This window comes from Suillus subalutaceus, assembly GCF_016647625.1.
Source record: "Suillus subalutaceus strain FC151 chromosome Unknown DFJ58scaffold_73, whole genome shotgun sequence".
In the NCBI taxonomy this organism is placed as follows: domain Eukaryota; kingdom Fungi; phylum Basidiomycota; class Agaricomycetes; order Boletales; family Suillaceae; genus Suillus; species Suillus subalutaceus.
This window is the reverse complement of record NW_024540322.1, coordinates 81,187-100,020: the sequence shown is the minus strand read 5'-3', so window position 1 is coordinate 100,020 and position 18,834 is coordinate 81,187. Positions and strand designations below refer to the sequence as shown.

At 48.1% G+C, this 18,834-nt stretch overlaps 9 protein-coding genes across 9 annotated transcripts; 4 read left to right on the top strand and 5 right to left on the bottom strand.

The window, feature by feature from the left end:
• Positions 1–73: 73 nt before the first annotated feature.
• On the top strand, positions 74–1,051 carry DFJ58DRAFT_794723 (uncharacterized protein). Its single transcript, XM_041390471.1, is given in 6 exon segments — positions 74–263; positions 321–484; positions 537–548; positions 568–725; positions 755–965; positions 1,016–1,051. 4 exon segments carry the CDS (start codon positions 376–378, stop codon positions 881–883), a joined length of 408 nt encoding a protein of 135 aa, XP_041242518.1. The 5' UTR covers positions 74–263; positions 321–375; the 3' UTR covers positions 884–965; positions 1,016–1,051.
• A 2,850-nt stretch (positions 1,052–3,901) lies between these two features.
• On the bottom strand, positions 3,902–4,675 carry DFJ58DRAFT_746593 (uncharacterized protein; the record flags this gene model as incomplete). Its single annotated transcript, XM_041387476.1, has 6 exons — positions 3,902–3,948; positions 4,004–4,100; positions 4,154–4,165; positions 4,193–4,342; positions 4,396–4,596; positions 4,652–4,675. 6 exons carry the CDS (start codon positions 4,673–4,675, stop codon positions 3,902–3,904), a joined length of 531 nt encoding a protein of 176 aa, XP_041242517.1.
• Positions 4,676–7,310: 2,635 nt separating this feature from the next.
• DFJ58DRAFT_794714 (uncharacterized protein) lies at positions 7,311–9,850 on the top strand. Its single transcript, XM_041390470.1, has 6 exons — positions 7,311–7,771; positions 7,837–7,923; positions 7,994–8,072; positions 8,155–8,877; positions 8,931–9,400; positions 9,473–9,850. Exons 1-6 carry the CDS (start codon positions 7,593–7,595, stop codon positions 9,594–9,596), a joined length of 1,662 nt encoding a protein of 553 aa, XP_041242516.1. The 5' UTR covers positions 7,311–7,592; the 3' UTR covers positions 9,597–9,850.
• A 2,461-nt stretch (positions 9,851–12,311) lies between these two features.
• Positions 12,312–13,037, bottom strand: DFJ58DRAFT_729449 (uncharacterized protein; the record flags this gene model as incomplete). Its single annotated transcript, XM_041385746.1, has 2 exons — positions 12,312–12,951; positions 13,015–13,037. The coding sequence occupies 2 exons, from the start codon at positions 13,035–13,037 to the stop codon at positions 12,312–12,314; spliced, it is 663 nt and encodes a 220-aa protein (XP_041242515.1).
• A 416-nt stretch (positions 13,038–13,453) lies between these two features.
• On the top strand, positions 13,454–14,449 carry DFJ58DRAFT_704650 (metallophosphoesterase domain-containing protein 1; the record flags this gene model as incomplete). Its single annotated transcript, XM_041383684.1, has 1 exon — positions 13,454–14,449. Exon 1 carries the CDS (start codon positions 13,550–13,552, stop codon positions 14,447–14,449), a length of 900 nt encoding a protein of 299 aa, XP_041242514.1. The 5' UTR covers positions 13,454–13,549.
• Positions 14,450–14,533: 84 nt separating this feature from the next.
• Positions 14,534–15,451, bottom strand: DFJ58DRAFT_449595 (uncharacterized protein). The gene is made up of 3 exons (XM_041380459.1): positions 15,320–15,451; positions 15,134–15,265; positions 14,534–15,082 (listed from the first exon to the last, which is right to left on the bottom strand). The coding sequence occupies exons 1-3, from the start codon at positions 15,372–15,374 to the stop codon at positions 14,619–14,621; spliced, it is 651 nt and encodes a 216-aa protein (XP_041242513.1). The 5' UTR covers positions 15,375–15,451; the 3' UTR covers positions 14,534–14,618.
• A 385-nt stretch (positions 15,452–15,836) lies between these two features.
• DFJ58DRAFT_794700 (uncharacterized protein) lies at positions 15,837–16,413 on the bottom strand. The gene is made up of 3 exons (XM_041390469.1): positions 16,225–16,413; positions 16,075–16,171; positions 15,837–16,017 (listed from the first exon to the last, which is right to left on the bottom strand). Exons 1-3 carry the CDS (start codon positions 16,303–16,305, stop codon positions 15,872–15,874), a joined length of 324 nt encoding a protein of 107 aa, XP_041242512.1. The 5' UTR covers positions 16,306–16,413; the 3' UTR covers positions 15,837–15,871.
• Positions 16,399–17,409, bottom strand: DFJ58DRAFT_449588 (uncharacterized protein). The gene is made up of 5 exons (XM_041380458.1): positions 17,301–17,409; positions 16,888–17,237; positions 16,738–16,804; positions 16,469–16,686; positions 16,399–16,413 (listed from the first exon to the last, which is right to left on the bottom strand). Exons 2-4 carry the CDS (start codon positions 17,131–17,133, stop codon positions 16,547–16,549), a joined length of 453 nt encoding a protein of 150 aa, XP_041242511.1. The 5' UTR covers positions 17,134–17,237; positions 17,301–17,409; the 3' UTR covers positions 16,399–16,413; positions 16,469–16,546.
• Positions 17,410–17,800: 391 nt separating this feature from the next.
• DFJ58DRAFT_662285 (uncharacterized protein) lies at positions 17,801–18,439 on the top strand (the record flags this gene model as incomplete). Its single annotated transcript, XM_041382287.1, has 1 exon — positions 17,801–18,439. The coding sequence occupies one exon, from the start codon at positions 17,801–17,803 to the stop codon at positions 18,437–18,439; it is 639 nt and encodes a 212-aa protein (XP_041242510.1).
• Between the last annotated feature and the right edge of the window lie 395 nt (positions 18,440–18,834).

Here is an 18,834-nt window from a genome sequence, read left to right as displayed (position 1 = left end):
ACCGACGAATGTGTATGCAGCAGCTGTGTCCTGGCTGCTGTAATTACATACACCATCGTACTCCTTATAGTATACACTTTCATCCAACCTCTTCTCCCGCCTATGTATTCCTCTTGCTCTCGCATTCGTGCGTTGTCATTGTCAGAAGTTGGTTTTGGCGCAGGAGCAGGAGATGGTGGTTTGGCAGCGCCCGTGCAATTATTAATGCCACCCGATCTCGAACTTTTACTAAGTCACCTCAAGACGGATGAATCGAGGGAGCGGTTCGTTCGGTGCCTCCCTACTTACTCCCTTACATTGAAATTCATGACCACCTACAGTGTATTCGTAGGCGCCCTTATCGTCTGTTGTTTCCAGCGTGACTGGGAGGGATAGATGAGGGGATATGTCTCAGGCGTCTTAGCACGCGCGGCTCTTGCAGAAGGCTACGTCCTAGTTTCTGTTAGCGCAGCTCTACTCCCCAAGGACGGAACTCGTATTCATGGTACTGTCTCTCACTTCCAAGAACCACTCACAGCCTAACTTAACTTAAACAGTGGCACGACAATGTCCAATTTACACGCCAAGCGCTCCTTCCTTCTCTCAATCCTTACCCAGGACCACCCAGCATGTCCCTCGCCCCAGCTCTCGCACACCTCGAGCGTTCTATCCCCTGCGCCCATCTGTTGAAATACACACGTGCGGCTGTCATGCGCAATCCTGAACTGCGCGAAACGCGCAGCAAGGTGGTGGACAAGGAAGAAGAGGGAAGGAGATGCTTGGGAGAGAAGATGAGGCGGTGCAGAGGGCAGTGCTAGGGATGAGGCTTCGGATTGCTGATGCTGAGGTTGGTGAGGAGGGGAAGTTGAGGATGAGCGCGAGGATGGCGATAGAGGTCTTTTGAAGGGGTTGTTTGTTACCCCTGTGGGTCCTTGAGTGTCACCATCGTGTTTGATGCACAGTAATTTGTGTGGTTTGTGCTGTTGGTGAGTCTCCTTTCTGTAGTATTTTTTTCAGCTGAAAACAGTGATTCCAGGTAGATTAGCTACATCATTAACGTCCATGATACGTGACTGCAACGTTCCTCCATCCCCATCTTAATATCAGGCAAGGTATTGATCTTAGCGACTCGAATAAGGTTTCGTCGATTGCATTATGGGACGCCCCAGAACATGTGAATGATCGAGGATACCCGGTGCCCCAATATCAGTTTCAATTCCCCATGATGTAAACAGATGTGCGCAGAGCAGTATCGTGCTGTTCCGTTAGACTTCGAGGAACAAGGTAGGCACAACAGGGTACATTTTGTACCAGATGCTTGCAAAGTCACGACAACTCCCGGAATTGGCCAGAATGGGAGAGCTGGGAGAACTCTCAAAATGCGCTCCAACTTCTCGGAGCCTCCGTTGGTGTTCGACGACGTGAATACTTTAATCCCCCTGGACTTTTATCATATGCTCTTGGTAAGTTTTCATCTGGGTTCCGCATTCGTTTTCGAGCCTGGCTTAGGGTTCTGCACGCGTAACACCGTGGGTCGGAAAGCTGACATTGTACCCGCACCCGTTAACACCGCGGTTTCTCTGAACACTGTGGGCACATTGCCAAGAAGAGTGTATTAAAAACAGAAGCTATAGATAGGTGAGTGCCAAGTCTTCTGGAGAGCCTCTGTATCATCGTCTAATCAGATATCTGCGAAAATCAATGGAAAGAAACACATTAAGATCTGCAGCAGGATCAGGATTGGATGCACCTGCCGTTACTTTGTCGTCGTCACTGCCAGTGAATCAGTACTTGACTCATCGTGTGAGATCAACGGTATCTGGGTTTCGATCGAGCACACCGAGACACAAATGACTGCTTCACCTTCTTTAAGGGGCGGGCCAGAGCTTTAGCACCCTTTGCGACGGCCTTTTTGAGCGACTTGGTCTTCTCTGAGATGGACAACGAGGTACACTTAGATGATGGGTGTGACTGGGTAGGCGAGGGCTCAGATACCTTCTTTGTGAGCTTGGTTTTCATGGAGAGACGATTTTGTGGACTTACTGGTCTCGAGTTTTTGCTTTAGCTTGATGGTAGCGATTTGAGCTTCTCTGTAGCAAAGTGTTAGCTCAATAAATCGCAAGAACGATTCACAGGGACGTGAAAGACATGACAGAAATCAGTATAGTGATCCTCAAGCACTCAGAGCTTAAGGCGACACGGATAATTAGTTCAGTGGCTCTGTCAAGGTTCTCGATTCATTAAGTCATACCTGCCCAAACACCGCCAACCCGCGGGGTATGCTCAAGATGACTATCCTACACTGTACCCGTACCCGCCAAACCCATCAGCAAAGAACCGCAGTGTTACCCGTACCCGTTTTCCTAGCCTAGCTTGACGTCGGACTTGCATTTGAAGCTGATATATCACGGTACCAAGGCACCCGCAGAGGAGCTGGGGCTCATCTATATGGTGTGACCGTGGATAATGCCCACGAAAAGCAGGCGAAGGTGACGATGGATGGTGATGTGAAGGCAGTTTGCAATGAATCGATTGGGGAGTAGTTGGGAGGCTAGCGGTTGGTGAACTGACTTGGTGTGAGAGTGCCACACAGACTTGGGGGCTTTTTTTCGTATCTTTCAAACAGGGGGTATCGGCATCCCGAGTCGCCGTTTGGTTATGTAAGTTCGCTAAAGTGGTGGCAACCACTCGGCGCTGAAATCCATCTTAAGGTCGTCTATGGTAAGACGCTGCACACGTTTATTAGAAGGAAATGCTATCTTCCTTTTTCTATAAAGGGCTGTCTAGGGCGGAGAGCACTCTAGTATTAGTAAATACGTGAGATTGCAGACCATAATTAAACAAAAGTGGTCCTGTAAGTCATACCACACCGGTACTGTATCAGCAAGTTTGGTTTCGGCCGTACGTGCGGCATCATGTACTCATCGGCCGTATCATCTACTTACCCTATACGATACGGTGAACAGCCCAAAGCTGTGAGGCAGCGCGGTGGAAGTTTCTATGCAGAATTTCTGATCTTAAGGCACAAATTGGGGGGCGCTCATCCAGCCAAGAATACATGTGTTGAATAGATATACAACACGTATATCACATGTGAAGCCATTTAACTGATCTTCGACAAGCTGTAGGATGATGGATGTCTAATTTACATACCTTTGTGCACAGTCCGACCATAAACATAAGTGGTCTCAGTATTAGTTCCTGTCAAGTTCCAACGGATCATTCTTGATAAAAACTGTCGAATCAGAAGTATGTACTATGAGGTGTTGTTGGTCAACTCAGATCTAAAATTCACGGCATGACCGCTGAGATTGATGCTGGCTTACTAAGCGAGGTAGGACGCAAAAGCCTTCCAGAACGGCGCCCTGTGTTGGCACAGACTCCAGAATTAAGGTCAATGATAACGGCTAGGATTCAACGTTCAACTTGAACGGCTCCAGGGCCTGGACTCGGAGTTTCGCTATTTCCAGTGCAGACACGCTCAAGCTTGGATGAGTCAAACGGTGACTAAGCGGGGTAGCTTTCCCGTTTAAGGTCTAAACTTTGAGCCTCATCATGACTGCGAGCAGAACTTCAATGAGCTATCTTCAAATATTGATTTTAAATTCTAGGTGGCGGCCACCAGTGCACTAGTGAAGGTCAGGCTTTGTTCATGCAACAATCAATAGTTTATGCCGTAGTTTCTGATTGCCGCTTGCTTTTGCGAACGACGTGTGTAAGTCCCGACGCGAGAACTTTTCCATAAGCTTTCACACTGACATAATTTTATACGGCGTAAGGCGCTCTTGAAAGAATAGTACAACTGAAAGCCAGACTGCATGCATACATTAATTACACTAGCGTGATGTAGCATACTTCCACATGGATTGCATCAGTATCGTTCCAATATTGACGACGTACGCAACAAGCCAGAGCGCAGTGGCTACACGGCAGATCGTGCTCTGGGAACAAAGCCTGTTATTAAAATCGCTGGGGTGAAATACATGAGAAACCAGAGAGAGCAACAAATGATGGAACAACTCACCAAATATAAAACAATGTAGGGACCAGGCGACGAATAATATGGGGGTGACTATCGACAACAAGTAAGACAGGACGAAGTAGCCGCCCGGCTTGAGTTGCTGATCATATTCAGGTCAGCCAGTGTAATCAGCATGGCGAGAATAAAACTTACTTCTTGAGTCCACTGCCGATCAGCGTGTAGCCAACGTACCATGCTCGAGCCAGATGTCAATATTGTGATCATGGCGAACATGAGTGAGATAAATAGTAGACAATGAGGAGCGGGTGATGTATAGTCGAGGTATGGGACAGGAGAGCCCGTACTGACGAAAACAACGCTTGTAGCGAGGAGGACACTTGCCTTTTTAAGTATGTCAGCGTTGGCTTGAGCTCGCGTGGAGTTGGACAGCTTACTGTGGTGATAGTGCTGGCCAGGATAGAGCATGACCTGCTCCTAACGGTTTCGAAGGCTTTCTCTGATTGCAGCGACTTCCAGTGATCTTCGAGATTTGGACGTCCAAGCGCCAAAAAACAGAGTACCCTTGTTAAGAGGGACGTGCGACGAAGGGTCTCGGGGAGGGGTTGTTCTTCGGCGAGTGCTCTTTTCATATAAAGCTGTAAAGGCCAGGTTCAGTCATACGGAAAGGATTGCCAAGCTGTGAAAGTGCACCTCAGTAGAATAGAATGAGGTCATGACGTCGTAGAGAGTAGTCACCAAATGGACTAATGCACTTCCCATACTGACAAAAAGATGCGACTCATGTTATATACAATGGAAGGGAACACAGCACTATCAAATCAGCCGGAGAACGGAGTGCTTGATATCCGCCATTTATTACTCAAACGATAAATAAACTGAAGCGCTCAACCACTCCCTTGGCAGAACAAACGCATCATTTCTTAATATAGTAAAACCTCGTGTTTACGCTCCTAATATTACATCTACAGCTAGAGCACAGCATCCACATCCGTCGGTTCGAACCCATTCGCACACTCACTATGTACTCCTGAAATCCTAGCTGAAAGTACTATTTTGGAACTGACGCAACGTTGAACACGCGGAATGTCTATCCAATTCAAGACCCATAAAGAGCTTTCTGCTTGCAATGTCCGCAATTTGGACTACGCACGACGCAGAGAAAGCTACCTCGCTCAGCAACTCAGCGTTTAACTTAGATATCAACCTTGAGCATGTTTGCCCTGGCAGGTGAGATACACAGTCGACAGACTCGCTGACACTGATCCACAATTATTCCTGTGTACTAGTACTACTGCATGCCAGCGTGTCAGTCCAAGTGAGGGAAATTTAGATGAACCTGGTGACTCACAGTTTCGACCCGGCCGAGACTCCAGGGAAAGGGTGACAAGTGACTAACAAAAAGTGTGACAGGGTTCCAGGCGTGTTCACCGAGTCACCGACATAGGGAAACAACTCTTATCAACCCCACATTCCAACAATAATGATTCACGCATCTCTTCCGAAGAACCGAAACCGTGACTAGTAGGTTGTTCCTCTTGTCTTCACTCGATTTGACACATGCAGTGATAGTAGTGGTACACATGGTAAATGAACTTCACATCGATGTGGATCAGTACTAGCGTCGGAGTCTGTCGACTATGTATCTCACCTGCCAGGCCTGTATGAGTCGTGGCGCCTCATCTGCGGGCTCAACGTTCAACGTTGATATCTGAGTCAAACGCTGGGTTGCTAAGCGAGGTAGCTTTTACCTGCATCGTGCGGTTAAGATCCAAACTGCGGACATTGCGAACAGAAAACTCTTTGTAGGTCTCGAATCAGATAGACTTTGCGTTGATTCGGTACTGCCAGTTCCAATATTTTCAAAGCTAGGATTTCAAGGAAGTAGCTTGCTGTGAACGTGCAAATAGGAACCGACGAATGTGGATGCTGTCACCTGTGCTCGTAATTACCTCCTCGGCTGCGGCTTAATTACATACATAATCTCACCGTCATCGTACTCGCTCTAATCCAACATCCACCAAACCTCTTCTCCTGCCTACGCAACCCTCTCGCTCTTCCCGTCGACCGTATTCGACCGTTGTTATTATCGGAACCTGGTTTTGGAGCAGGAGATGGTGGACTTGCAGTGCCCGTGCAAATGCCACCTATTCTCGAACTTTTACTAAGTTGCCCCAAGACGGATGGTGGTTCGTTCGGTGTGTCCCTAATTACTCCCTTGCATTGCAAATTCATGACCACCTACGGTGTATTCGCAGGTGCCCTTATCGCCTATGTCCGTACTGCTGCAGTCTTGTTGTTGCTTCTAGAGTGAATGGGAGGGATAGATGGAGGGGCTATGTTTTAGGCGCCTTAGTATGCGCAGCTCCTGCAGAAGGCTACGTCCTAGTTTCCGTTAGCGCAACCCCACTCCCCAAAGACAGAACCCGAGTCTTTATGGTACTGTCTCTCACTTTCAAGCGCCACTCACAGTCTAACTTAACTTAAATAGTGGCACGACAATATCCAATTCACACGTCAAGCGCTCTTCCCCCTCCTACCAATTGTCACCTAGGACCACCCAGCATGTCCCTCGCCCCAGCTCTTGCACACCTCGAGCGTTCCATCCCCCGCGCTCATCTGTTGAAATACACACGTGCGACTGTCATGCGAACGCGCGGTAAGGTGGTGGGCAAGGAGGAAGAGGGAAGGAGATATTGGGAGAGAAGATAAGGCGGTGCGGAGAGCGGCACTAAATATGAAGCTTGGGTATGTTGATGCTGAGGGAGAGGAGGGAAGTTGAGGATGAGCGCGAGGATGGCGGGTAGAGTCTTCGAAGGGGTCATTTGTTGCCCCTGCGAGTCCTTGAGTGTGGTGTTTAATGCACAGGCGTTCGTGTGTTTCGTGGTAAGTTTCGATTCTGTGGTATTTTATGTAGCTGATGTGATGATTCCAGGTAAATTAGCTACATCACTAACGTGTATGATACGTACCTGCAACGTTCCTTCAACCCCATTTTGCTATCAGGCAAGGTATTGATATTGCTTCTTCTTAGTGGGTTGAATAAGGTTTCATTATGGGACTCCTCAGAACATGTGTATGATCGAGGATACCCAGTGCCCCAGTGTCAGTTTCGATCTCCCATGATGTAAACAGGTGTCAGCTGAGACGACCAAGAATCTAGTTTTGACTGTATCGACATGGTGATGGTGATGCTTCTTTGCAGTGATGCACTTGTTTTCAGTAGCCAAAGCCCCTTACCCTAGAAGCGGCGTTTCGTGCTCGCGGTGCATCACGCGTTCCGAATGAGGGTTGTATGGAGGCGTTGATAGAAAATTCCTTGTATGGTTACTAGCCTTATCCTTTTGTGCATGCTGGATTTGCGAATTGCGAATTGAATAACTGAGGATCTGAATCCGTGGTTATCCCACCAGTACCGTAATTAAGCGCCCATACACTAATATTATCGAACGCAACGCACGTGTTTCCTTCTCTCATTGAACACCACCGTGACATTTCTCTCGAGTCTCCAGCCACACAACGCAATTTCGCATATTTCCTTTTCTTTTCCTTTTTTTTCCTTTCCCTCTCATCCTCTCTTGTCACCCACAACGCATAATCACAACGATCAAGATCAAGGAGATCATTCTCAACAATGGCAGACGAAGCAATCATCAAGATACCCTCCGGCGAAGTCCTAGAAGAAGAAGACGATGAAGCCCCAGGCCCAACCATCTCCCTCCCTGACTCAGGCGACGCAGGCGAAGGCGGCAAACTAGGCATGATCGTTCAGCTTGTCAAGAAGTGTTTGGGGGTCAAGGATATCGCTGCCATGTCCGTTTCTCTCCCTCTCCTGCGTGAAACGTGCCGCTGATGCTGAATTCTCAATCCTCGGTTAGGCGCCTATCATTACCCGCAAGTCTGCTAGAACCGCTTCCTAATCTCGAGTATTGGCATTATCTCGATAGACCTGATTTGTTTGCTGCGTGAGTACTACTTCTTTCCCTTTGTGGGTGCCTGTGGGGGTTCGCTATACTGATGGGTGTGCTAAAATAGAATCAACGATTCAAGTGATCCCTTCGAGCGCATCTTAGCAGTCGTGCGTTTCATATTCACGAAGGATCTTAAATTCGTCGTACGTCCAAATCAATCATTACTTCTCACTCTCCAACCCCAACCCCACCTCCAACCCAACGCCCTACTTATTCCTTACACAGCACGGCAAAGTCTGCAAACCCTATAACAGCGTCCTAGGCGAGCACTTCCGCGGGCACTGGGACGTCCCACCGGTCTCCTACAGTTCCGATCCGACTCAACCCCCGATCCTCCGCGTCCATACGACTGTCCCCCCTACCCCGGTCGCACAGGGAAGCGAGACAGTGAGCGTGAAGAGTAATCGCAGCGGCAAGAGCTCAAAGAGCACGCTTAGCGGCCTCAGCCTCATTTCTACCTCCAAAGGCAAGACATCTCCCACCCTAAGCTCAGCTCCTACATCCCTCACCGGCGATGCTGGTCTTTCTAAACTCTCGTTGTCTCCTCTTAATGGAAGCGGAAGGAACGAAGACAAGGACAAGGACAAAGACAAGGACCACATCCGGGTCGTGTACGTAACAGAACAAGTATCGCACCACCCTCCCGTAAGCGCATACTACGCCTCATGTCCTGGGCGCGGTGTGGAAATGGCAGGGATCGACCAGATCAGCGCAAAAGTGAGCGGTACGACTGTGCGCGTCGCCCCAGGGTCTTTCAACAAGGGGATCTACATCAATATTACATCGGGCCCAGGCTTAGGCGAGAAGTACCACATCACCCACCCGGTGGCTAATGTGAATGGGATCTTGAGGGGGAGCTTTTATATCACCGTTGGGGATAGTACGATCGTTACTTGTGTGGGCGCAAAGGGGGTGTCGTATCGGGCTGTGATTGAGTATAAAGAAGAGGTGCGTTTCTCTCTCCCCAGTAACAGGGGGACGGGCGCTGACGATGGGACAAGTCATGGCTAGGCCGCGCACACTTTTTAGTCGAGGGGGTGATACACACATACGACGAAAGTTCCACAGAACACGAGGAATGGACGAAAGTGAAACACGTCCCCACAGCTCGGGTCGTAGCTGTTTTTGATGGATGTTGGCGGAATCATATACGATGGCGGCGGACTGCTGCATCGCCTCCTGGTCCATCCACATCCACATCTGTAGCATCATCCCCATCGACGCCAAGTTTTTCGGCCCCTTCGTTATCAGAAACGGAATATGCCACGCTTGTAGATCTCTCGACGTTATTTGTCATTCCGAAGAAGGTTCGTCCGCTAGAACGGCAACTTCCAAATGAGAGCCGAAAGTTGTGGGATGCTGTGACGACGAGGCTGCTTGCGAAGGAGTATGGGGAGGCTACGAAGGCAAAACTTGCTATTGAGCAGAAGCAGAGGGATGAGGCGGGTGAGAGGAAGAGGAAGGGCGTTCAGTGGGTGTTATTTTTTTTCTTTCTCTCAGTTTTTTTTGGTACTGGAATGACCACTAACGGACCCAAATGCAGGTTTATACCCCAGTATTTTGAACAAGATATCAGTTCTGGAATTCCAATTCTTACAGCTGCAGGCCGGAAAGCTGTGGAAGAGGAGCTTAAGGAGCGTTCTGATACTTGGCCGTCGTCCTCATAGAATCGAGTCGACGCTGCTTGACCAATATGCGGTTTGGAGTACCCACGTGTCATGTATAGAAGCTTTGGATAGGGACCGATCTGGGCTTTGAACGTTGTAGAGGGTTAGGTGCGGGCCACGATATCATGCAATGAATGGTTAATGTTTTTGGAGCGTTTTATGCTTTTTTTGCTTTTGCTTTCTTCTTAGTACCTGATGATTTTTGTTCATTAATATTTTTTTTGTTTTCTGACGCAATTCATGGACTTCTATGATGAGTGCTGCGAGGGTAGCCGTCTATGCTCGATTTTCTCGGTGTGGTGGCCGGCATTTTATTGATCCAGTGAGCATCGGCACCCTCGACTCATGGGAGAAACCGTCTCGCACGCGTTCACTCAAAGCTGCAACTTGAACGCCACTGAGCATAACTTTACATTGAGCTCGGAACTTGTCGTACATCCACGTGCCATCCACCATCTCTGTTTCAAACTATGATACAACTGTTCCCTTGTTCCCTCTCTTACAGCATGGTCACCAGTACTCCTGTGGATCTCATTAATCACCCGGGTTTTGGCGGCAGTGATAAATGCCATTCTGCCATGGAGGTGAGTGATGTTATCAAATTCAGGAAAACTACTGATGCTCACGCAAAACGGGTCAAAGCACTGCTTGCATGCTGATTGAGTATAGCACCACGTAGGTCATTTTTTAGTCGGGTCGATCTGGGGCGTGGCAGAGATTGGTGATGCTAACTTGACAGCAACGACAGCGAGTGCAATTGCAGAGACTCGTGAGATAGGATCAGATAATGCTGAAGAAGATAGTACGAACACAGCTGGCTTTTGTATGCTGAATATTGTTTGTTGGGCATATGGTTGTGCCGTTCTATTGGCAGGAACTGATCACCCTGAAACTATGGGTTGGGGCCGCGGCAGTTTTCGGAATATTCGCGTTTCTAACTGAATCAGCTGTCGACGAGTCGCTGCTGAATCATGCACTCAACATCTCGAATCATCTCCCTACATGAGTTGAAATCTTCATTACATGGTTACACAACGGTGGCAGCTATACATGAACGTTATAACCATTGGTATGCTGAGCAAAATGCGGAATTCCTGTAGGCAGCTGTTAACTAAACCCCTATAATTTCACATGGCATTTATGAAGCCCATACAGGATAAAGCTTTGTGCATGGGCTTCTTACCGGCTCTGCATCATACCATACTACGGAAGCGGGTACAAAAAAAATAACCCGGCAGAGCGTGCGGTACGCTTCATTCATCTACTTATTGCTCTGCTAGCGATTTATGTAATCCGAGTCTGAGATGTTCGGGATAAAGTTAATTTACTCGGACAATATTAGCCAGCTTTTTAGCCAGGTAGGCCTGTGGTGAATTCTAGTCGACACAAATACGACGGAGTATACGAAAACGAGATACTAAACTGGAGCGCAAGAATATATCAGGGTCGTTGTTACTATGGTATAACAGTTCCTCGAGATCGCTCTCCTGCTCCATCTCTTACAGCATGGTATTAAGTACTTCTTCACCACTCCTGTGACTCAATCACTTACTTCATCCGACCAAGTTACGCCAGAAAAAAAATCACGACCGACTCCAATGACTGCTGCGTCATCGTGCTATACGAATGCCGCAGCTCCAGTGATTTGTACAGGTATAATGTATAAATCAGAATCACTCCTTGGTCCGTCAACTCAACGAGCTCTCAGGTCTGTTCACGCATACTAGTATGAATTTGTATATTCAAAATATTCTCCACGACCGAGCTCTTGCACTTGACCCTCAAGCTGTTGACAGTACCATTCGATGCATGATACCACTGGTTCCCTGATGCAATTTTTGCGGTCAATTCACAATGATGACGCGGATACAATATATCATTAACGCCGGCCTATGCGATCGCGACAACTTGCTGTAGACCGAAAACACGGACATTTGATATACAAAGCCTTCGGAGCAGTCTGATGAGGTGGTCAAGTACCTGCATATTAGACTTTTGATGCTCTTGCCTTAATAATAACGCGAAACCTTGGCCGCGCGTGGCGAAGCTCACTACATCATCGAAGTCAATGATCTTTGACTAGTCTGATCTACTAGTAGTACGGCGTCTTGAGACTACATAGACAAATCGACTAATCACTGCCAAGAACCACATCATACCATACTAGAGACAGCGGAGGAAGATCCAGGTGTCTAAGCGGACAGCAAAAGACCACGCAAGTTGTACTTGGAAATGGGACACATGCACATGCCTGCCGAGTCCGTTGTTCTTTGAACGAAATGTCGTGGTTGACGATAGGCCCATCGCCATCACCGTAGGTGCTCTCTTGCGTATTCTGGAAGTGCTTGTGTTCCAGTGAAGTTTGCGAATGGGCCTAGATAGATGTAGATGGATCTCTCTCAATGACAATGAGCCAAATGATTAATAGCACAACGTGCAAATGCATGCAACGGTGTTGCATCAATGAATTTCTAAGTCGTCGCCTACGGCACTTCAGGTTTGAACTTAAGCCGTATCTGGTTGGAATTCTCGAAATGATGGCACCTTTCCAATGAATGCAGATGATAATATGAATTCCAAAGATTTCGACGTCTTGGCTTTGGGGGATATACCGTCATGAAATGCTGCATAGTGAAGGACAGACATGAGGACGTGTGTCGCTAAGGATGGCCATAAACGTACCCTCCACGGATCCTCCAAAACAGCAATCATCAATCAAACAAAAACCCAGTGAGGCGTCGCCACCCGGACTCCAAAGCGCAGGAAATCCTCATCAACATCCTCATCCGTAGGCACATTCCCCTCCGAGTCAGGGACATCCATCACCTCACCAAGCGGAACGACCGCTTCTGCCCATGCTGGGACATTTTCGGGGTGCTTGGGGCGTGCCTGGAGCTCCTCGAAGTCATCCACGACAGGAGGCGCGTCGCGGGGCAGTCCTCTCATAATAAGGCGATTGTATGCTTTCTCCATGATGTAACATAGTCCAGCCATGATAGCGTATTGAAGTGCCTCGTCTGTGTCGGTGGCGGAGCCTGTCTTGGGTTTATTATTAGGGTATGGATCAGGGAGGGCTGAAAGCGCCCAATCAGGTTGAGACCGCGTCCAGAAGTATTCGAGCTCATTGCGGAACTGGACCGTCCAGTCTATGACAAAGAATTGATAAAGACGATAGAAAGACGCGGATGGTGTGTCACTAGATGAAGGAGAAAGGAGTGGAAAAAGTCGGTGGAGGAGAGGTCGAGGAATGAGGGAATGTCGCCATGACATGGGTCTTCGAAGTGGATACTTCTGGATGACTGCGGTACGATTTGCAAGGAGTGTTGAAGGGGTTGGAGGGATAGGTTCGCTCAGACTGATCGGAAAGTCAATAATAGAAGAGAAGAATCGAGTTGTTTGGGAGCTGGAATTAACTCACCTCTGGGCCCGTCCGTCTGACATGGATGAAGTTGAAACTGACCAACCTGGTGATATTTGAGGCGAACTACTGGTGTAGAAGCTTCTTGATTGAAACAAGGTGAGGCTTGACCACCATCATAATAAACTACTCACTCAGTTAAGTACCGCAAAGCAACATACGTTGTATATCGAACGGGAAGAGAAGAGACAGAGGTGTGAAAATTAACCGGTCATTTAAATACACTTACTAACTTATTAGCCTGACGTCGCAGGTTGATTATACGCGCGCGTAGAAAATACAAAGACGGAATGTTTTCGAAGGGGGAGGCTTTCTGCTTGCGACGCGCAAAGATTGAATCTCGCTAATCGAAGAAAAGGATTATTAGTCAGGTACGAGAGACCAAAGAACTTAAGACGATGCACTTGCCAGCTGTACTATATATGAAGCGGTTCAAGTTCAAGCTAGCTTCAAAGCCGGCGGCACTTGATATCTCGCTTACTAAGCCAGCGTTTGATATTCTCCTTCAAAATGCATCGGTCGTTTTCAGGCGAGCATGTCTGGCCTGGATGCAATCATTAATCGCAAGGCTCCTAGCCCATGGGAGCTTTTCAAGTCGAATCCTAGTCTTTATCTAGCCTCGAAGCTATATAGTCATCTCAGCCGACAACTACCGCGTCGTTCGTTTTCTCCCGTCCGCACCATATGCATATCAGACACTCACAACACCGACGTATCTGCCCTGATACCACCCGGTGATATTCTCATTCACGCCGGTGATCTCACCCATTCCGGCACTCCTCGTGAGCTTCAAGTTACCTTCGACTGGCTAGTCTCCCTTCCGCATGAACACAAAATCGTTATAGCTGGCAATCACGATACGTACCTTCAGACAAATGAGGGTCGTTCATGGGTCCACACATGGCGAGAGCGTGGCATAATTTATCTGGAGGATGAGGCTCACACTATTCAAGTGCGCGGTCGCGCATTCAAAATCTTTGGCAGCCCATTCACTCCGCAGCATGGCAATGGCGCCTTCCAGTACCCACGTATGGGTGGCACTGACACTCCCAGCCGTTGGGCTATCATTCCCGACGGCACAGATATCCTCATTACTCACGGTCCTCCTCATGGTCATCTCGACCTCACCGGACTTGGTTGCAGGGCCCTACTTGCACGTATGTGGGAACTCTGTAGGACACACCCGCCTGTACTTCATGTGTTCGGACACATTCATGGCGGCCGTGGAATCGAGAATATACCCTGGAACTCTGCTCAGTCAATATGGGAGGATATTGTACGCAAGAAAGGGGGTTGGCTTTACACTATGCGTTTGCTATGGGCGATGCTTTGGAGTGGCCGGGATAACAGTATAAGAACGGTTGCTGTCAATGCCTCTGTTGTAGGAGGTCCGCGAGACCGCGATGTACGGCCTCCTGTAGTCGTTGATATATAAGAAGTCTCGACGTATTGCGCGAATCCACTAGTGCATTCACCTACTGACTAGAAACATTCATACTACTAGCTCTCTACCCACTTACAAGTTTAGGTCAATACGTCATACTCATATCCTTGTACTATCATACACTTGTACTACAGGAAACTGTGCTCGTCGCTGAACTGACTTACCCCTCCATATACCCTACACATAAAGCCTTTAACTGCGTAATCTGCGCCTCCTGGATGTTGACCCCGTACGCTTTCGCTTTCGCCTCAATGTCTGCGACCTTGATTTTTGCCCTCCTCCTCTTGGATTCTTGGATGAGGTATTGCGCCGCATCGGACATATCATAGGACTTCGCATTCCCTCTCTTTCCAGCCTTCTCCAGTTTGGCTACTAGACAGTACATCCAGGGCGCAGCCACCACCTTAAGCCCAGGCTTATCGAAGATGACTACGCCATCGCGAATCGCTTCGTTATAGAGATCGGTTTTAGTGTTGGAAGCGATGAAAAGTGCAGTGTGATTGTTCATCCAGCCATCACCAAGCTGCATGGTCTTGGCGGCGCTTCTGATACCATCTCGCAAGACGGGATTGTTTACAGTGTCAACGCTGAAGAAATCTACATCCGCTGTAGAGGCACGGGAGCCTGGATGAGATTATCAGTGACGTCATGAGAGATCGTTGAACGAATACGCACGAAGAAGAATCGTGTTTATAGCGCCACCGACAGCAACGACAGTGATCTGCTTTTTCTTGCCATTGAGGTGCTTGGCCGTTAAGTCTAAGCCACGGTTAATATCCTGAGCGGTGAGCTGCTTGTCTTCGACACCTAAAGAGTACCATTTAATCGCTCGTGAGATGCATCATGGAATGGATTTCTGACCTGGCTTGTTGACGAAATCGGTGAGGCTAGCTGTATCACTGAAACACTGGCCCATCGTGATTCGTGATTTGACGCGGCGAGTGAAAGTTAGATGTGTTTAACGCTCGAACTCTTCAGGGCGTTGAAGTTTCCACATTCGTCACATGCGTCCAGCTGCGGTTCTCGCCTTCACCATATACGGTCCTCCAGGCTCCACTCGTGACCTGTCTCCCCACCGGTCTTTACTCTAACACCCGTAATATGGACCGGAATAGGCTTGCAGATACTGTGACAGGGGTGACAGACTCGTATTTGGTTCCTGTAACATCAGACGCGCACACATTGGCAAAAGGCGGAAAGTTTCCGTTGCACTCATTAGATAGTAAGCCGTATTTTTGACCTAGATTTAATTTTTGTGTGATCTTAGAGGGTATATCTTATCATCGCACTGTGATAAATTGCATAAACACCGATTTATCATTGTACAAAAAACAGACGAAGCGTCAATTACAGTGGACATCATCATCACGATCCGGGACTAGGAAGGAATAAAGCGGAAACTACTGTCGATAACTAGCGTGATTCGAAGCCTGTCGCATAGTACTTCAACATAAATTCCATCAATATCGTCCCAAAGTTAGCAATGTATGTGACCAGCCAGAGCGCAGTGACGGCGCGGCAGACTGTGCTTTGGGAGTAAAAGCCTGCTATCAAGATCGCTGGGGGGTGAAATGCATGAGAGCCCAGAGGGGTCCCCAAATGATGGAACAACTCACCGAATATGAAACAATGCAGGGACCAGGCGACCAAGACAATAGGGGTGACTATTGACAACAGGTAGCACACAACGAAGTAGTCGCCTAGCTTGAGTTGCTGATCATATTTAGGTCAGCCGGTGGAATCAGTAAAGCGAGAATAAAACATACTTTTTGAGTCCACTGCCGCTCGGCATGGATCCAGCGTAACATGCTCAGGCCGGATATCAACATCGCAATCATGGCGAGCATGAGCGATACATAAAGCAGACAATATGGAGCTGATGATGTATAGTCAAAGTATGGCACAGGAGTGCCCGTGGTAAGGAAAATACCACTTGTAGCGAGGAGGACGCCCGCCTGTTGGGGAATATATTAGCGCCGGCTTCAGCTCGTAGGTAGTTGGATAGTTTACGGTGGTAAGAGAATTGACCAGGATAGAGCACAACCTACCCCTGACGACTTCGAAGGCTTGCTCTGATTGCAGCGACTTTCAATGGTATTGAATATCGGGACGCCCTAGTGCAAAAAAACATAGTACCCTCATTAAGAGGGACATGTCACGAAGGACTTCTGGGAGGGGTTCCTCTTCGACGAGTGCCCTTCGATCAGTAGTCACATATGACTTGAAACCACAGCGTAGTTCAGTCATATAGCACACCATTCTACGTCTATAAAGCGCACCTCGGTGGAATAGAGCGAGGCCATGAAGAGATGGGTACAGACGGACTAGTGCACTTCCAATACTGACCTGGGAACAGGAAGATGCGACATTAAGTATAAGATATCAACTATGATAAGCGCTTGCTGGAAGCCGATGATCGGATAGCTTACTAGTAATGTATGGAGTTGACCAAACATTGTTCCACAGGTTAGGCACTGATCATTGTCAGATCCTAGATCTGAGATCTGCAATATGTATCCCGACTGCTGGCGAAATGGAAGTCGGGGAATTCTAGTAGCGTTCGGAAAATTGATAAAGTTAAACGTCAGCTCGCACCAAGTTCGTACTCCGGAGTTGGTTGTCTCGCCTTGCCACGCTCGGGCGTTCAAACGTAATTTCAAACTCCGCGAGCACATTGCCAATTTGCGCACCTTATCGTCTCGGTACCTACCAAATATTATATTCTTCAGTGATTATGCCTTGAATCACATTTTCTTGGGTAGCGTAGTTGTCAATGCTCCTGCGCGGCTCATCCTGTCAATAGGTTTCTATGCGTACTGGCAAGCGACCCCCGAGTACCCACCGTTGATTTTAATCGTTATCGAGTCGAAAATAGGATCTATAAGGAGTCCCTGTGAGAACGGTCCTGTCAAGTGTGAGAGATTACTAGAGTGTACTGCTGCCATCAGTCTGAAATGAGCGCAACCATGATGTTGTCCAGACTCCAAACCATCGGCAGTGTGTTATGAGTCTACATCCGAGTGCCGCCACACAAACCAAATACGAACAACAAATAATTCAAACACCGCAACTTTGGACTCTAACACACTTGGCCGACTGGCACAAGTTGTAGTGGCGCAAACGTTGCAACTGTTTGTCCCTCCAAAAAAAACATTCCAAGTAGTCGCCAGTTCCCCAAGCGTGACACGGGAGTATTTAAATAAACATAATATAATTATTGAAATATGTTTATTATTATATAAATAAACTATTAGCAGGAATGGTGTGCGGAGAACATGAGGCATAGTAGTCAACGAGTTCGTGATAAAATGAGCACTGTCGTGCTTGAAATGCTGTTGTACCATGAATCTTGCAAGCAGACTGTCAAAAGTGATACAGTGCCTACAAGATAATGGCCTGTCCACGTCAACCTTCATGAGTGGCATTCTCGAAAGCAGCCATGTCGAACACCAGGACGCAAAACTCTCGCTGAGATCTAATGCGAGTCAGATGTGCACGCTGCTGAACGCTAATGAAGACTCACATTCATCCGTCCTCTCCTGGGCAATTGCCCTTGTACACACAGAATTGTGTCGAGAAGTTGCCGAACTCAGTCTCCAACAGCACGGCCTTCATTTTCGAGCAACGTCGGTGACTGTGGAACAACTCGAGACGCTACTCATCGATCAACTTGCAATGAAAATGAAAACTGTTGCCCCACACCTTTGGAATTTAATGATGGCCCTTCTTGACAGCAGGGACAGCTGCTGGCGCAAAATGCCAAGTCCCTCAGCTGTGGGGTCACATATGGCAGACGCTGTTGAACAACGAGAGATGGATTTGGGCGAATTCAGTGGAGATAGTATTGGGTCGATGGGGCCAGGCAATGATGACAGCGATGATGAAAGTGAAGAAGCCTTTGAGAGGCGCCCAAAAAAGCGCCAGCGTCGTGCTGCTGAAAGGAATGAGGCGCTACTCGTTATTGTAAGTCCCAAAGTGTAGCAGCAGGTACAGTACTGACAGTATTTATTAGAAGGCTGTAGTGGCAATCAGCATATGTTTGCAAAGCTCGAACGAAAAGTGCAACTACTTACAGGGTTGGATGGGATTCTTCATGAAGTCAACTTGTGTGCCGGAGAAAGTAGTCGAGGTTTTGGCTCATGCAGGTCTTTCGATCAGCCTGTCGTCGATCCATAATGCAGTAACGTCCGTCTCGAAAGAGATTAGCAGCAAAATCAGGAGTGAAGTATGCACACTTTGAGCAGCCTTCGCATACGATAACTTCGACATTGCTTTCAAGACATCTCAACCTACCCTAGAGAACCGGTCCTCATTTGTGAGCGCCACATCTGCCACAGTTGTCCCGCTTTTCGGTATTGATGAGAGCAATGCCGTTG

Excerpts from the sequence above, each read along its gene's own strand:
- DFJ58DRAFT_794714 (XM_041390470.1), top strand. The coding sequence starts at position 7,593 with ATGGCAGACGAAGCAATCATCAAGATACCCTCCGGCGAAGTCCTAGAA. Across the intron at positions 8,073-8,154 it reads CGAAGGATCTTAAATTCGTC|CACGGCAAAGTCTGCAAACC; the intron begins GTACGTCCAAAT and ends TTCCTTACACAG. Across the intron at positions 9,401-9,472 it reads AGGAAGAGGAAGGGCGTTCA|GTTTATACCCCAGTATTTTG; the intron begins GTGGGTGTTATT and ends ACCCAAATGCAG.
- DFJ58DRAFT_449588 (XM_041380458.1), bottom strand. The coding sequence starts at position 17,133 with ATGTGCTCGCGGAGTTTGAAATTACGTTTGAACGCCCGAGCGTGGCAA. Across the intron at positions 16,805-16,887 it reads GTCAACTCCATACATTACTA|GTCAGTATTGGAAGTGCACT; the intron begins GTAAGCTATCCG and ends TCCTGTTCCCAG. Across the intron at positions 16,687-16,737 it reads CCTCGCTCTATTCCACCGAG|GTTTCAAGTCATATGTGACT; the intron begins GTGCGCTTTATA and ends AACTACGCTGTG.
- DFJ58DRAFT_794723 (XM_041390471.1), top strand. The coding sequence starts at position 376 with ATGAGGGGATATGTCTCAGGCGTCTTAGCACGCGCGGCTCTTGCAGAA. Across the intron at positions 726-754 it reads TGCGCGAAACGCGCAGCAAG|ATGCTTGGGAGAGAAGATGA; the intron begins GTGGTGGACAAG and ends AGAGGGAAGGAG.
- DFJ58DRAFT_449595 (XM_041380459.1), bottom strand. The coding sequence starts at position 15,374 with ATGGGCCAGTGTTTCAGTGATACAGCTAGCCTCACCGATTTCGTCAAC. Across the intron at positions 15,266-15,319 it reads CGATTTCGTCAACAAGCCAG|GTGTCGAAGACAAGCAGCTC; the intron begins GTCAGAAATCCA and ends GGTACTCTTTAG. Across the intron at positions 15,083-15,133 it reads TATAAACACGATTCTTCTTC|GCTCCCGTGCCTCTACAGCG; the intron begins GTGCGTATTCGT and ends AATCTCATCCAG.
- DFJ58DRAFT_794700 (XM_041390469.1), bottom strand. The coding sequence starts at position 16,305 with ATGCTCGCCATGATTGCGATGTTGATATCCGGCCTGAGCATGTTACGC. Across the intron at positions 16,172-16,224 it reads AGCGGCAGTGGACTCAAAAA|CAACTCAAGCTAGGCGACTA; the intron begins GTATGTTTTATT and ends AAATATGATCAG. Across the intron at positions 16,018-16,074 it reads CCTGCATTGTTTCATATTCG|CGATCTTGATAGCAGGCTTT; the intron begins GTGAGTTGTTCC and ends TTCACCCCCCAG.